This window comes from Pelecanus crispus, chromosome Z, assembly GCF_030463565.1.
Source record: "Pelecanus crispus isolate bPelCri1 chromosome Z, bPelCri1.pri, whole genome shotgun sequence".
NCBI lineage: Eukaryota > Metazoa > Chordata > Aves > Pelecaniformes > Pelecanidae > Pelecanus > Pelecanus crispus.
Genome location: NC_134676.1, coordinates 75,677,233 through 75,692,416, shown reverse-complemented (window position 1 = coordinate 75,692,416; position 15,184 = coordinate 75,677,233). Strand labels below are relative to the sequence as shown.

The 15,184-nt window shown below is 40.4% G+C and overlaps 1 protein-coding gene across 4 annotated transcripts in view; it reads left to right on the top strand.

The window, feature by feature from the left end:
- Positions 1–15,184, top strand: part of ECPAS (Ecm29 proteasome adaptor and scaffold) — a 64,899-nt gene that overhangs the window by 18,368 nt on the left and 31,347 nt on the right. For all 4 annotated transcript variants that reach the window (XM_075725820.1, XM_075725818.1, XM_075725819.1 and 1 more), the window contains exons 5-19: positions 72–224; positions 2,401–2,569; positions 3,099–3,238; positions 4,779–4,860; positions 5,122–5,241; positions 5,423–5,508; positions 5,785–5,863; positions 6,949–6,998; positions 7,551–7,617; positions 7,724–7,846; positions 8,996–9,099; positions 10,124–10,247; positions 12,840–12,920; positions 13,680–13,908; positions 14,446–14,537. In XM_075725820.1, the coding sequence (XP_075581935.1) occupies positions 72–224; positions 2,401–2,569; positions 3,099–3,238; positions 4,779–4,860; positions 5,122–5,241; positions 5,423–5,508; positions 5,785–5,863; positions 6,949–6,998; positions 7,551–7,617; positions 7,724–7,846; positions 8,996–9,099; positions 10,124–10,247; positions 12,840–12,920; positions 13,680–13,908; positions 14,446–14,537 (1,699 nt within the window). The remainder of the gene's footprint in view (positions 1–71; positions 225–2,400; positions 2,570–3,098; positions 3,239–4,778; positions 4,861–5,121; positions 5,242–5,422; positions 5,509–5,784; positions 5,864–6,948; positions 6,999–7,550; positions 7,618–7,723; positions 7,847–8,995; positions 9,100–10,123; positions 10,248–12,839; positions 12,921–13,679; positions 13,909–14,445; positions 14,538–15,184) is intronic.

Sequence of the window (15,184 nt, the reverse complement as noted above, 5' to 3'; positions counted from 1 at the left end):
TCTCTTGAATGTTAAGAATAAACAGGTGTGTTTTTTTTAAAATGGTTGCAGTAAATATAATTGTTTTTCAGCCTAATGCATCTTCTAATACCAACCCTTTTTCACATGAAATACCCTGCTGAACCACTGAAAGCAGCAGCTTCTCCATTTAATCTTGCTGAAAAACCAAAGACTGTACAGCTGCTTTTGGACTTTATGTTGGATGTTCTTCTTATGCCTTATGGGTAAGTAGGAGTTAATACCAGTCTTCTCTAGTACTGATGTGTTCTTTATGTGTGAAACATTATAAACCGTACCCTTGGAAACTCATTTAAAATAGGCTGTTACTTCCTAGCTCAAATGAAGCCAGTTACATGTTTCAGAAAGATACAAAGCAGGGTCCTAACTTTAAGAATGGGATCACCATCTTCCTTATTTAACAAAACGTCTTTTTTTCCACTTAATTAGGTGTTACGCTGTTCTGTCCTTGACCTCTTTTGGGATCAAAGTGAAGCTATGAGACATGTGAGCTATCTGTTAAATAACCAAACCTTTAAAATAGAAGCCAGATCAAAATGTGTGCTCATCTTCCTGCAGTTGAGTTTTAAGGCTTATTTCTCCAAGGTCATAAGCAAGCATAATCTCTGAAAACTTGTGCTTTCCAGAATGGCACCCTTAATAACAAAATTTGTCTTTCATCTGTCGTCTTACGAAAAATGTTTTAACTGTAATGGCATCTCTTGGTGTGAGCACTGTTTCTGAAAGCAAGAATGATTTACAGAGCAACTTGAATTTACTGATCACTGCTTGTTAGAAATCTTCCAGTGTCTAAAATCAATACTTTCTCAAAATCTATTCTCCACTAATTTTTTTAGTGTCTTTGTATTGCTGGGGGAGCTTTTGCTCTGAAAGAAAATAGAAATAATTTTAACAGTAGAACACATCTCTTTTTTCTGACAGTTCATTGATTCCCATAGGATTTTTCTGAGCACCTAACTCGTGCTCACCCAACTGGATTAACCTAAAGGAATGACTTCTAAAATAGTGAGCATGTGATGTTTCTTCATGTAGCTTTTCTGGAGGCCATGCTCCCACCAGATGTTTGGGGGCTACTTCCTTGCCATTTGAGTGCGTGGCATCTTGAAAGCTTATAGTTTAAAATGCCTAGCCTGCTCCTGTGTTCACAGCTCACACTCTTCACTTCACCCAGGTTTGTCCTCTTAGCTTCAGCCCCACACTGCTGTGGCTGTAGCTTCAGCAGATGAAGTCCTTGGGCTTTGCAGCGAGACTTCACTTCCTTCCGTGCTTTTGTACCCTGGCCAAGCATGACAATTTTTAAATACTCAGAGGAACCACGAGGATAGACGTGAAGGTTTCGCTTTCTTTCCAGAAGGTGCTCAGAATGTGTCTTCAGTTAGCCTGTGGCTCTGGATGTCTGTCTCTTGAAGTCTTGCTCCCTGGGGTGAGACCATTTGGAGGGCTTTTAGAGCTAACTTATGCCTGGTAGATCTTGCTCTATCATTGCCCAGTTGTGAGTTAAGCCTTGCCAGTCTGCATGCAGTAAAACAACCAGAAAGCCTAACTGAGCTTAAAGCTCAAGTTTAAGTGTTTAAAGTTTTAACTGATCAGATTTGGGATGAATGTTTATCCTTATTGTTGTGAGACTGTTTACTTCATTTTGTTGCCTGTGAGCTGAATGCAGAGCAGATCATGGCTGTCTAGAGCAAAATAATTCTTGCTGGTCTCTGCACTACGATTTTTATGCCTTCATGTGTTGAGCAGCTTCCAAGGATACAGGGAGAGGTGGAGTGGCTTTTGTGAGAGTATGGAGATGTGCACAGGGCAGCTGGACTAGCCAGTCTCCAAAAAGACTGTAAACGTAACCTTTATGGTTTTTGCTTTCCCTCCCTGCCCAGCACAAAACCTGTCATTTTCCAAGATATTACCTTATTTATTTTTTATATCAAGGATTGTTTCCTGTGACTTCGTGTTGCATATGCTTTATTATGTCCCTTGCTAGGTTTGTATTTTTCATAGAAATCATACAAATGTTGTTAAAGCTTTTAGTACAAGTTTCTCGAATGTAGTACTGTCGGAGTGTTCACTTCTAATACAAGAGATCATTCTTTCTAGTTTGTAACTTGAGATAACTCTTTTCAGAAATGCCAGTGGACCCTTCCCTTTCCTAACTAAGGTTAGTTTTCAAACAGTTACAATGTGATCGTTACAGCTTTTGCAGAATAGGCGGGGGTACTGGTAACTGAGTCCCAAATGAGTAAAATTCTGTCTTACGTTAGAGTCATGGGATTAATTAAAGAAGAATATGTGAAGTTGGAACGAATTCCTCCATTCCAGCATCTAATTCAACTGGCAATGTGGATGGGTAAAGCGTCTAATGAAACTCCTTTCCCACCTGCTTAGGTTTGTATTGAATGAGTCTCAGAGTCGACAAAACATGCCCTCAGCCCAGGGCTCTTCATCAAGTAGTGTGGGAGGTCCTGGAATCCCTCAGCCACCTCCAGGGATGAGCTTTTATGCAGCCAAAAGGGTAATTGGAGATAGCCCATGGACACCAGAGCTGCTAGAACAGGTACTTGTAACTGCGGGGCTGGTCCTTGGTGAACTGGGGGTGGTAACAGACGGCTACAGACAGAGGAACAGAAGGCTGGAGGGAAAATATGTAACTAATTCTCACCAGGTCTTTAGTTGCCCTGAGGGAATTTATTGAGGGAATTTGCATGATGCCTTAAGGAACTTTGCAGCGGTGAGATGGGGTGGGAGGTGCCAGAGGTTCTCAGAGCTGGTTAGGAAGCAACCATGGCTGCAGCCTACTCTTGCCAAATATTCATGCTAAAGATAGTAAGGTTGCAAAACTCTCTTACGTTGATGAAGCATCCCTTTTTAGCAGAGAAGTAGTAGCGTAATTGTAATGCTGATACTTTGCTGCAGGTGACTGCTTTGACAGGAGGCAAGAATAGGGTGCTGCTAAAGAGATGGAGAGCACGTGAACTTCTCCTTAGTGCGCAGAAGCCATCATTTCAGACAGCTGAACTGCTACAGTTATTGTGATATGCTTTCTTGTCAGTAACACTGCCTTTACTTTCCCCACTGTTGAACAGTGTAAGCTGGGGATAGTGAAGTTCATCGAAGCTGAGCAAGTGCCAGAACTTGAAGCTGTTATACACCTGGTTGTAGCCTCCAGTGATACAAGACACAGTGTTGCGACTGCAGCAGACCTTGAACTAAAGAGCAAACAAAGGTACAAGTTTAGATGTTTGGAAAAGATGGTGCTCGTGTTCCTAACAAAGCTAGCTGCAATTAATGTAGTGCTCCAGAGAGACCATGCTCTGAAGGGAGGAAGGCTGCAGTCCCCTGCGTACCTGCAAAGCTGCCATGTATTCACACAGGGCAGGGTATAGTGTGGCTCACAGTCTTGCAGCTGGGAACATCACTTGGTTCTGGAACCGACAGCTTTAGCTGTCTGTTTTCAATCATCTTTGGTATTGCTTTTGAGCCATTTTCTTACTCCTTGGTTTCCAAATTGTCCTCTGTGGATTATTGGTGGTCAATAAGGCCTTAGTAAGTGATTACAGCTGGTCAACTTATCTGTGTTGTCTTTCCCAGAAAAGTATACTTTCATTTAATTTATTAAGGGAGTAAAGAGACTGTAATTGCGAAGTGGACCACGGTCTAGGAAGTTTGGCAGCCACTGTTTTCTGCATTATTAAAGCTTTTGCTTGTCTGTGGTCCACCTTTCATCATATAAAGACAATGCTTCTCCCTTCAATCCATCAAGAGGCCAGAGTAATTGCTGGTGGTACTATTTGCTGAGTCATTGATCGTGTGAGGTTTGCTGGCTCATGTAGGAGGTTTGGAGCAACAGCGGCCTGCCTTCGAAATGTGTAGGTGGCTTCTGTATTACCAGAAGTATAGAGGTATTTGACTTGGAGTCAAATATGTAATGTGAAACCTTCTCTGTTTGAGTCTATTCATGTGCCTCAGTCATGGCAGGGAAGATGATTCTAGTAAGTGATGACAGCCTGGTTAAGGAAGGCAGTCTCTCCTTTGCTGCTTGTCTCGTCTTTCCTTTTGTGTTGGTATTCTTTGCCTGGAGAGCAAAAATACATGTGTGGACAAAATGCATGTTAATATGCAATGTTAAATGTCTTTTATGAGAAATATATGCTACTTCACAGCTCACTTGTTTGGAAATCAGTTGCTTTACTGAAAGAAAGGCGTGATTCTGTCTCCTCCACTTTTTTGAAGCATGCATCCATAACTTCTTGTTTTCTGTGGGGTGTGTTTTGACGGGGTATGTGTGTTCCAAACAGTCTTATCAATAGCTAGCACTGGATGGTTATTGTGGGCAGACAGGTTTGTCTGAGACCAAGATGAAATAGTCCTGAAATTAAAAATACCTTCTTCTCTATTGAAATGTCAAAGCACTGAAGTTGAAGAATGTGGAGAAATTTGGTAACAGATGACTATTCTGTATTCAATCAGTAGACTACCATGGTTTATATGTCTTGTTTCAATGGGAGAGAAGGGAGCATGTAGGTTTCTCACAAATCATTTGGAATTACACTGTCAGAATTTGTAGGTGAAATCTGTAATCACTTCACATTCTTTGTGATTATATATTATGTGCATGTGGGAGGAGTGATTAGAAGTCATAGATCTATTAAAACTCTGGGAAGAATATGAACATGATGCAAAATGCTGTAAACCACATATATTTTAAAAAGTAATCGAAGGTCAGAATCATAACATGTTGGTGTTCAATGTGTTGTTTTCTTTAGTTTAATTGACTGGAACAATCCTGCTATCATCAACAAAATGTATAAAGTGTATCTTGGGGATATACCACTGAAAACCAAGGAGGTAAGATTTGCCTTCAGAGTTGCATACCTGCTTAATTTCTGAAGCTGTAATTTTAGTTGCCTTGTTTTATTCGGAGAAGACTTATATATTTCTTAAATCTATCACTTCCTTTGATCTCTGCTTTCACTGAATGTTTTTGCTATTGAATATTTTTTTTCTCTGTCCCAGTGCATTCTGATTTGCACTAGAAGGTAATTTAGCTAACTTAAAGGTACTGCTGTCCAAAGATGCAGTATGTTATTTCAACTCTGTTTCTGACAGGGATCTGTTCTGAAACCAGAAATGAAACGAGAGTCAGTCAGCACCCGGGTTAAATTAAAGATAGTTCCTCATCTTCTGCGATCCAGGCAAGCTGCAGAAACGTTCCCAGCTAACATTCAGGTAATGCTTATGTTCCAAAGCTGCTCTTCCTAATGAGCTTGATTGATAATACAGTTCCTCCAGTACTTACGGGAGGGAAGTACTGTTACTGATGATAGTGTTTAAAGGAGAAGGGGAATTAGAAAACCTTTGAAAGTGAGGCCAGACACTCTCTGATCTGCTCTTTATTCCTTTTGGCCAGGTGGTTTATGATGGACTCTTTGGTGCAAACACAAATGCAAAACTGAGAAGTCTGTCCTTGCAGTTTGTGCATCATATTTGTATCATGTAAGTAATTCAGAGTGAGCACAATGGTTTTTAGCTATTTGCCTAGAAGCCACTCCATTTACTAAATATATAACTGAACTAAGGGCAAAGAAAGAGTACTAAACCGCATAGAAAGTAGTGTTTTTTCCTTAATCCTGAAATCTGTGGTGTGTGCACTTGCACACATTAAGCTGTAATTTCTCAGTTTAACAAAGTTGAGAAAAAGTGATACTGAGAGAAGATACTTTTAAAGGATGCAAAAGATAATACTTTGTTTTTTGGTGTCTCTAATTGCAGTTGTCCAGAAAGTAAAATAAAGCCATTAGGCCCAATGCTTTTAAATGGACTTACAAAGCTGATCAATGAATACAAAGAGGTAAGCTGAAAGATTCTTTACTGTAGAGCTATAATTCTTTGTATGAATACAAGCAAAAGACAAATACCTTTGAGATGGAAACTGCTAAATCTTTTTTTTGTAGTTGCCTGACATGGCTATCAAAGGATGCTTTTTAAGAAATTTTGTTGGAAGAAAAGCACATGCTTTAAAAGGCTATATAGGAAAACTGTTTTAGTTGTTTAACTGCTATGGATAGGTGCTCGGACACTGTTTGCAAACGTCTCAGGAAATAATAGTGTTGGTAATCTAAAGAGCGAGGCCAGAGTAGCATCTAGCTGCTGTTACTCGTTACTCTGGAGCACACAGGGGCCTCAGCTCCAGGCTATACCCTGTTGCGATAAGTAGCTGTGTAGGGGTGTTTGTCATACCTTCCATCCTGTGTGTCCAGGGATGGTATTGCTATGGGAAGGGTGTTACAAACAGAACTGCAAATGCCAGTCTGGCCTGAAGAGGTCTTTCCAGTGCCATTTCAGAAGGCACATTCCCTGCAATACTCCTGCATGTATCATGCTTTGACCCTCTTGCTGGTTCATTTGAACTGTTGGATGTGACCTTCTGGCCTGAGTTGGTGTTTGAATGTGTGGTCCTCCCCTGCCATTGGGAAGGGGCATGAGAAAGGACTGTTCAGGAGGAAGTAAGCCCATATATAAATGTGCTGCATTGGTTGTCTGTATGATCCATTGTGCAAACACCTTCCTTTGTGTAAAGCAGCAGCTTTAGGGCCAGTGGAAGGTTTCTGTCCCTTTGCTACTTTTTCATATACTTGCTGAATCTCCTTAGCTGTCCCCTGTGAAATAAAATGCAATTTGCTGAGACCGGAAGGAAGATTCACATTTTGTCATCATTTGTAATTTTCTGTTTGTTATGGAAAAGCATGCTTTCTCTATTCCTGTGTAATTCTTTTATTCTTGCATACAGTTATTTTATGTTCCAGGATTCTTTGTCCATGAAAGCCTGTTTAAGCATTTTGGAGACAGGATTTAAAGTAAATGTTTAATTATAAAAGATACACCTTTATGTATTTCTGGATTTGCTAAATTTTATTTATTGTTTTATCATTCAAGGATTCAAAACTGTTGTCAATGGCATATTCAGCGGTTGGAAAGCTCTCCAGGTAACTGAAGCGCCATTTAAGCAATGGGACGTTGAATAATTTTTCCAGAGTAATCTGTTAATTTATCAGCAGCAAGTTTTATGCCACCTGCCAATTTTGCAATTGAGTGTACAGTGCAGAGAAAAGCATTCTTCTTGTGACGTCTCCAGAGGTGTAAAAGAAATATGTTTATAGCTGATAGCTTCTCTAGCAGTGATTAGTGGCAGTTCATGAATTATGCACGGAATTTGAGAAATGGTTCCACTTTCTGGTTTGCCAGAAACATAAATTTAAGGAATGTACAGCCAAGACCAGTGGGCATGAAGCTAGACAAGTGGTATGTTCAGTGGTATGCTGGTGATCTAAGTGATTGTCCGTAGAATATCTCACTTCCCAAACTGTGTTAAGGAGAGGGTGCTGCTGCGTGGTGGAAATGGATAAGACAGAGCAAACTTTCTGTGCTGGTTCTGTTGTTTGACAGTTAAAATGTGAGATGAGGGGAAGACCAATGAAATGTGAAGCATTTCAATTCAAAAAACCAAAAATTTCATAAATTAAAATATCTTGTTTCAGCCGAATGCCTCAGCTCTTTACCAAGGATATAGCACTGGTACAGCAGTTTTTTGAAGCTTTGTGCAAGGTGGGTGCTGATGGGGCTTTGGGAATTCCTTAATATTTTGTGGCAGTTTTGCTAAATTCTTGTCACTGCACACTGTAAAGTAAAAACTCTCGGTTTCGTACTGCAGGAAGATGCTGATACTAGGCTTGCTATTCAGGAGGCCTTGTCTATGATGGTTGGAGCATACAGTAACTTGGAAGGAGCCCAGCGTACCCTGATGGAAGCTCTTGTAGCTTCTTACTTAATAAAGGTATTTTCAGTGGAGCCAAAATTAAGTACCTTAAAAAAAGAGCCATTCATTGTTTTTCTGTTTCCTGACACTTCCTGTTGTATACTTTTGGAACAGGTCTCCTTTGTCTTACTGAACGTATTGGCCTGTCTGGGAGAAGAGGGGGTGTATGTGCTCAGATGAAGTATTTTTAATATGCTGCAAGAAGGGTGACAGTGCAGTTTTCTATTTGTGTTCTGTTTTGCAAAGAAACAGCCATTGCGATTGCACTGTATGTTTCTCATAGTTTTCTCCTAGGAAAACTTTGAGAAGTGGATGCTTCAAGGACAGTATCTTGTGAAATGCTTTGTGAAAGCAAGGGTTTGGTAGAAAGGATCATTCACTGCTAAGTGGGGATTTCAGTGTGCTGTATGATTTCTAACATTATAAGGCACCTGGGAACCTCCCCAGGAACTCAGACTTGAGACACTAATCCAGAGGAAACCACACTTCACTGACTCTCTTACTTTACTCAGTATCTTGTTTATGTTCAGAATTCCTCAGAGGTCTAGGTTTTCAGGAGGAGTGTTTTTTGTATACTCTGTGTTTGCATGGGTACTCAGGGTGACAGCAGAGGTATATGTATTTCTAGTGGTTGCACTAGTAACTGTGTAAGAGACTATTTTCATGCTGATGACTCTCTTGCCTGGTGTTCCAGCAATCTGGGTCTCCAGACAATACCATTTTGAGACTATCTGAACCCAGCAGAGAGAATGACCACCCTAAGCTAATGGGTTTTTTTCCACCTCTGGCTGTGCCACTCCTTACATGCAGCTCTGTTTTGTGTGGATAGATGATGTATGTCATTCTTCATTTCAAAACTGCCTGGGTGGGGCAGTTGAGATGTCTAAGAATTAGTGATAACTCTGATTTATGATTCCCAAAAATGTGCATATGTTTAATTAAACATTTCATTCTACAGTTCATATCTATGAGAAGCTAGCTTTTCTTTTCCCCATCTCCTGCCATATGAAGAGTTAGCAAGAACAGTGTCTCAAAATGTCTAAACTCTTTGAGTCATGTTGGTACCAGAGGACGAAACAGATGATGGATGATTTACAAGTGGTGTATGCAGGTCATTAGTGTGTTCATTTAAAACTTAACCATATGTTTGTGTCTGTTTTCTTTAAGCCTGAAGTTCAAGTACGTCAAGTGGCTGTGAAATTTGCTAGCACAGTATTCCCTCCGGATCATATCCCTTCCAGATACTTACTCTTGTTAGCTGCAGGAGACCCGTAAGTGGTTTTCTTTTCTAAGTTATTTTCATATATGTGTATATGTACACACACACAAATATATTTGCATCCAATGTATATTTGGATGAAATATGAATGCATATATGTGTATGTATGTATGTACATAAAAATTCACTCACTGAAAATCAAGTATGATAATTTGGAAATGAACCTTTCTTGACAGTTCTGTGGAGAACTGTTACTGTGCCTTACGGTAGTCTTTGGCTTGGATTCTTTTTCTTGTTTCAGATGAACTGCTGTCACTAAAGCATTTCATGTTAATGATCAATTACAATTGCAAAGCAAAAGTGCATTAACTGAAAGCACCTTTACAGTAGCTAGAAATTATTTTTTCCTGGCAAATTCTATCAGTCTATTTTTAGCTTGTATTTGCAAAGAGTCAGGAGCACTTGTGAGAGTTGCTGCTCTCTCCTGAGGAGTAGTTGACTCATTAAATTATAGCAATCATTTCGTTTGCAGTTTTCTGTTACTGCAATTTAAGTGGTGGGGTTTTTTCCAACTTACTTTAATTGCTTGTTTTTTGATGTGAATAGCTGTTGTGTAACTAAGGAAAGCTAAACAGATCAATTGCAACAAACCCCTCTGTAATTGCAGTGTCAGCACTGTTTCAGTTGTTCATCTGCTAAGCAGATAGCGATAAACGTGGTAGGTGTCAGCTGAAGCTTGATATAGGAAGTGATGGGGAGGAGGAGCAGATAGGAAAACAAGGATGTGGGAACTAGGAACTGGTGGTGAACAGTAGCAGGATGTAAAAGGAGCAGAACTGGGCTGATCCAGACTGTTTTGCAGAGGCCACTCATCACTATCCTTTTTCTTACCCTCTTTAAAATAAAGAAATCATTAAAAGTTCTAATGCAAGCTTTTTTCCCCGTCCTTTAAAAAAAAAAAACTTCTCATTTAAAAACTTTTCTCTCTCCCCCAGCTTCCCAAGATACCTTATTGCTCATAAGAGGCCATTTGTTCTGTGCAAATAACATCTGTTTCTCATCTTTTCTTCTGAAAGCCGGGAGGAGGTACACGGAGAAGCCCAGCGGGTGCTGAGAACATTTCCTGGTAAAAATGAAAAGGAGAGTTCTGGGAAGCAGATGCCTTCCTTCCCTGAAATGGTCCATTACATTCAAGACAAGGTACAGTGCTTCTGTCCAAGTAAATGGCAAATACATGCCTAATGCTCAGGCATGTGATAAGTGTGGTCTTCCCTTCCCTGTATCTGTCTCCCTCACCTTCCCTGAGAAATAAAGGTAGCTAAAATCACCATGAAGACCATACATACTATTGCATTGCCAAGATTAGCACTTGTCATTACCTTCTGATGACAATAATTGCAAGAGATGCAAGTGTTAAGTAACAAGGAGGCAGATCCTAAAGGGGGCCTACAGGAAAGATGGGGAGAATCTTTTTAATAAGGCCTGTTATGAGAGGATAAGGAATAACGGATTTAAACTGAAGAAGAATAGATTTAGTCTAGACATAAGAAAGAAATTTTTTACAATGATGGTGGTCAAGCACTGGAACAGGTTGCCCGGAGAAGTGGTAGAGGCCCCATCCCTGGCAACATTCCAGGTCAGGTTGGATGGGGCTCTGAGCAACCTGATCTAGTTAAAGCTGTCCCTGCTCAGTGCAGGGGGGTTGGGCTAGATGACCTCTAAAGGTCCCTTCCAACCCAAAGCATTCTATGATTCTATGATCCTTTAACAAAGGGATTATTTTGCTTTAATGCTGTTTGTGCAGAAGATGTGTGGAGTGAGGAATCCAGTGTTCAAGGGTGATAATCCAGCATGTTTCACAAAGACAGTTTGCTCACAAACACGTTCTTGGAAGTGATAGGAAGATCACTGTCTAGTTGGGCTGGTGAAAAATAATATTGTGCATAAGACAGAAAAAAGATTCCAGGCTAGGAAAGGAGATATTGGAACAAGTGAAGACGTCTGGTTTGTTGACTTAAAGGCTTAATTATTCATCTTCATTGCAATCTGTGGAAACAATGGTCATATAAATAACTTCTCACCAGTCTAGTGGAATGATATGCCAAAAACTGTACCACTGAATTCACCCTCACTGTTTGCACTGAGAGATCATCTGGAGAGGTGTGAAAATCTAGTCTGTTACACACTTCTGTGTATAGTAGCTGTACTAGGTTTATAAGCTATAAAGAAGATGTGGAGGGTCACTGACAGTACTTTCTTCTCCTCTGATAGCCTACTTTTTTTTTAAAATGTCAGAAGTATATAATGTTGGAGGACATCTGGTTTTGCAAGAGATCTGTGATAGCAGAACTCTTATTCCTGACAGATTTCTTGTGAAATGTTGTATACTCTGCTGGTGGTGTACTCTGCTGGTGTACTGTGCTAGTGTCTGAAGTATTTGGAGCTTTATGAAAAAGCTTGCTTTTGTCCAAAATACTAGTTATTAAATAGATATAAAAAAAAAAAGAAACAAGATTGAATTTTAGATAACACTATTAAATGCCTGTCCCCTTATAGTTACCTTGACTTCTTCAATGTCACTAAATAACTGTGGATCAACCTAGTTTAATCACTACTGAGAAAAACACGATTCCCTCACTTCTGAGTGAATTTAAAAAAAATTTTTTGAGCACTGTTCAGATCTTTCTTACATGTCCTGCAGGCATATTAAAAAATCCTGGAGGTACATTTCTTTGGTTAGTTATCTCAAAGTGTGAATTTTCACATACCATGAATAATCTGTGAGTGTTGGAGATGTTTGAGAAGTTTGTATGCATGGCTTGGCATAGCAGGCCGAGATGCAAAATGGGTTTCCTGCATGAGTTAGCATGATTGTTCTCTCCCTCTGCCAGAATGCACATGTGAAAGAGTAGGACCTGATCTGCTGGGTATGGATAGGAACCCATTCTTCAAGGGAGTCATCTTCTGGTTCACTAATTCACGTTTTCACTGGTTGTTCTGGATGTCATTGAAGTTACAGTGCAGCAAAACGTCTGAGCCTGTTAAGAGATGTGAGGGTCTGCTGACTTCTGTGCAACTGACTTGTGTGTTTATTCAGATGCAAGGCTGTCTTGCTGAATCCAGCCCTAGCACTGATGTGCATATTGCCTACAGGATACAGACGTGCTTTTCTGCAGCGTTCTCAGTGGGTGTTAGTGGAAACCTTCTGTTCGGATGTTTTTCTGCTGGAATATTCCTGCTTGTCAAAGCTAACATTTCCGTGGAAAGGAGTTGCTCACTTACTGCAGCAGCCTTCTACCTAGCAGGTAGCAGGGTCTGAGAGACTCCCTGGGCTTGGCTGGTGCAGCACAGGGAGCCCACCTCCCAGTTCTGGGGAAGTCTGGCTGCTCTGCAGCCTCTCCGGGCAGACCTGCCGTCTCCAAGCTTCCTGGCTGCCTGTCAGCTGGGACGCCTCAGAGTTTGGAAGTTTATGAGGTATTTTGTTTTTAAATGCTAAAGCACTCCTTTTTTCCTGAGGGGAAGAAAGAATGTTGTCCTCCTCCAGCCTCCCCTGCCATTCTCTCATGAATTCAGAGTTTCCACTTCCTGCATTGATAGGGACATAAAGTTGATGGACCTAAACTGTACTATTACCAAGTGCACTGTACCGTTCTTGGTATAGAACTCTTGTACATTTTCAGTCGCTAAGTGGAGGACAAACATAGTAGCATCAGCAAAATTTCATTTACCTTTCCAACATATCTGCTGTTCATGGGTCTGACTGTTCCACTCTTAATGTACTCTGTTGTTTAGGCCTCTCACCGAATGAAAACTCCAGCTAAATATATGACTGGAACTGCAGCATTGCCTTTCAATCCTGCCACATTTGGAGAGGTAATTATCTGGATTTACTTCCTCAGATATCTGTACCATTATTTATTTAGAGGACGGTGTAAGAAGCTAACAGTTACCATAAGTCACCCTATATTCTAAAATTCCTCTTTTAAACAGATGTTGGGATTAACTCTCCATCCTTTTTCTGTTTGTCCTTAAACAGCAGTCTGAGTAGGATTTTCAAACGGGGTGGGAGCAATGTTCCCGAGAGGGCTGCTCCACTCTTTTCTACAGCATACCTAATGTAATAGCTTCTTAGAGGGAGAAACTGGCAATCCTGTGCAAAAGTCCCATTATGCTCCTTGAGGCTGTTCTTTTCCTAGCAGATTCCCTGGCTTCATTGATCTATACACACAAACTCAGACGTGATGCAGGGTCTGTATTTGCAATGCATTGGGTTGCATTTGTATGCATGCCAAATTGGTATAGGGTACAGGCTGAACTACCTGCAAGGAGGTTGCATCAGCTTACGATAAATGAAAAGTCTGTGTGCGATTTCATCTTCTGATAGTGATGCAGGCACTGTAGAGTTGTCTGTTTACACAGACATATTGCAGAAACTGGTCCTAAGATTTGTTACACTTTATATTTGTTCCTGTGTCCATGCTGACTTTTCTGTCTAGTTTTGATTAAAGAAGAAACTGTATTGTTTTGGTTACACTAAATACAGCATATTCCCTGCTCTTTTATTTTGTTTCCTCCATGTTTTTCCAAGTGCTCATGCACTCAGTATCCTGTGTCTTTCTCTTCTCTACATAGATAGTTCTGTATCTGCGGATGTGTCTTGCTCACAGTGCAGGTGTGGTGCCAACCTCACAGAGCTTGGCAGAGATGCAAGATCATGCTCCAGCCATCGGACGTTACATAAGAAACCTCATGTCTGGCAACCACATATCTTTCTCTTCCTCCTCCTCTTCGAAAAGCGCAGAAACCAACCCTGTACATATATATATTAGCCTTCTTCAGCAGCTGTTAGCTGGTGTTGGAGGTAAGAAGCTGTGTGCAGCAGCATCTTGAAGGAAAAAAGTCTTTTCTTACTAGAAATGAGGTGCTACACCCAGTGCTCTGAACTTGGCTGCAGCAGTCACAGAGTTGCAATGTGGACTATATACCCTTCAGCTTAATGTTGTTCCCTGCTGTGTAGGTGGGAGAAAGCAGGACAGTAAAATTACAGCATCGGTTGACGTAATGCTTTAAAATTGTGAGGCTATTGCCTATAACAGCTTCCTCACCAGTGAATGCTAAGTCTTCCTCACTCTGATAATAGCGTATCTGTGACAAGTGTAGTCTTAAAGCACTTCACTGCCTTTAGAACAAGTTGTAACCAGAATGTTTGCTTCTGTTAGTTTTCCTAGTATTTCTGAGAAATACTATACCTTATTATTCGGTATTGTTTGTTATCCCTAGTGAATTGCAAATGAATGCTTTGAAATGCCTGATACTTTTTAACCTCTTTATCGCTGGTTGTTAGATTGTTGTATATAGTGCAATTGTTTAATAACCTGCATCTTTAATTACTGTTTAGGTTTGCCAGTCATGTATTGTCTTCTAGAAGTTGTTTCAGTGTATCCAGAAAAACTGGCCACCAGATTTGTAGACAAAATGGATTGGATAAAGGTATGTTAAAACCCGTTTTGGGAGGGGGGCGGGGCTTGGGGTGTAGGGGGTTTGGCATTAGCAAAATCTGGCATTTTCCCATGGTGGAATGGAGTGTTATTTCCAAGTATGCACTTAAATTGAAATCTGGTATTTCTACTTAGTCAACACCTCATGAGATGTTATATGTAGCAGGATGGGGAAAATTATTTTTTGGTTCTTTGGTGTTACTGATTTTGTTCATTGACCTACATGTTCTGGGTAATCTATGTTATTGATCCTATTAGTATAGTCAGTCAGTTTTTCCCCTTGATCAGAAGATCCATTAAACAGCAAAAGAAAACTGAAAACAAAATTCTGCAAATTTTTTAAGGAATTGTTTAACAATGGAAATCTTCTAGCGGGAAGATGCAAGTGGCTTCTCAGAAGATGAGATTAATTAGATCCCTGATTGTTTCTGAGCCCTTTCTGTGGAGGTTTTTTTTATTTTTTTATTAGCCTCAAACAAAAAAACAGATAAACTGGAGCCTGCTTGGGAATAAGCCAAAGAAAATTCTGCTTTCCCTAGATTCTTTTCTCAGGCAACTTTCTACTTTTTCATGATTTCCTTCAAGCATCCAGGATTTGCCTGTGCTTTCATTGGGGGATTCTGGCAGAAAAAAATACTT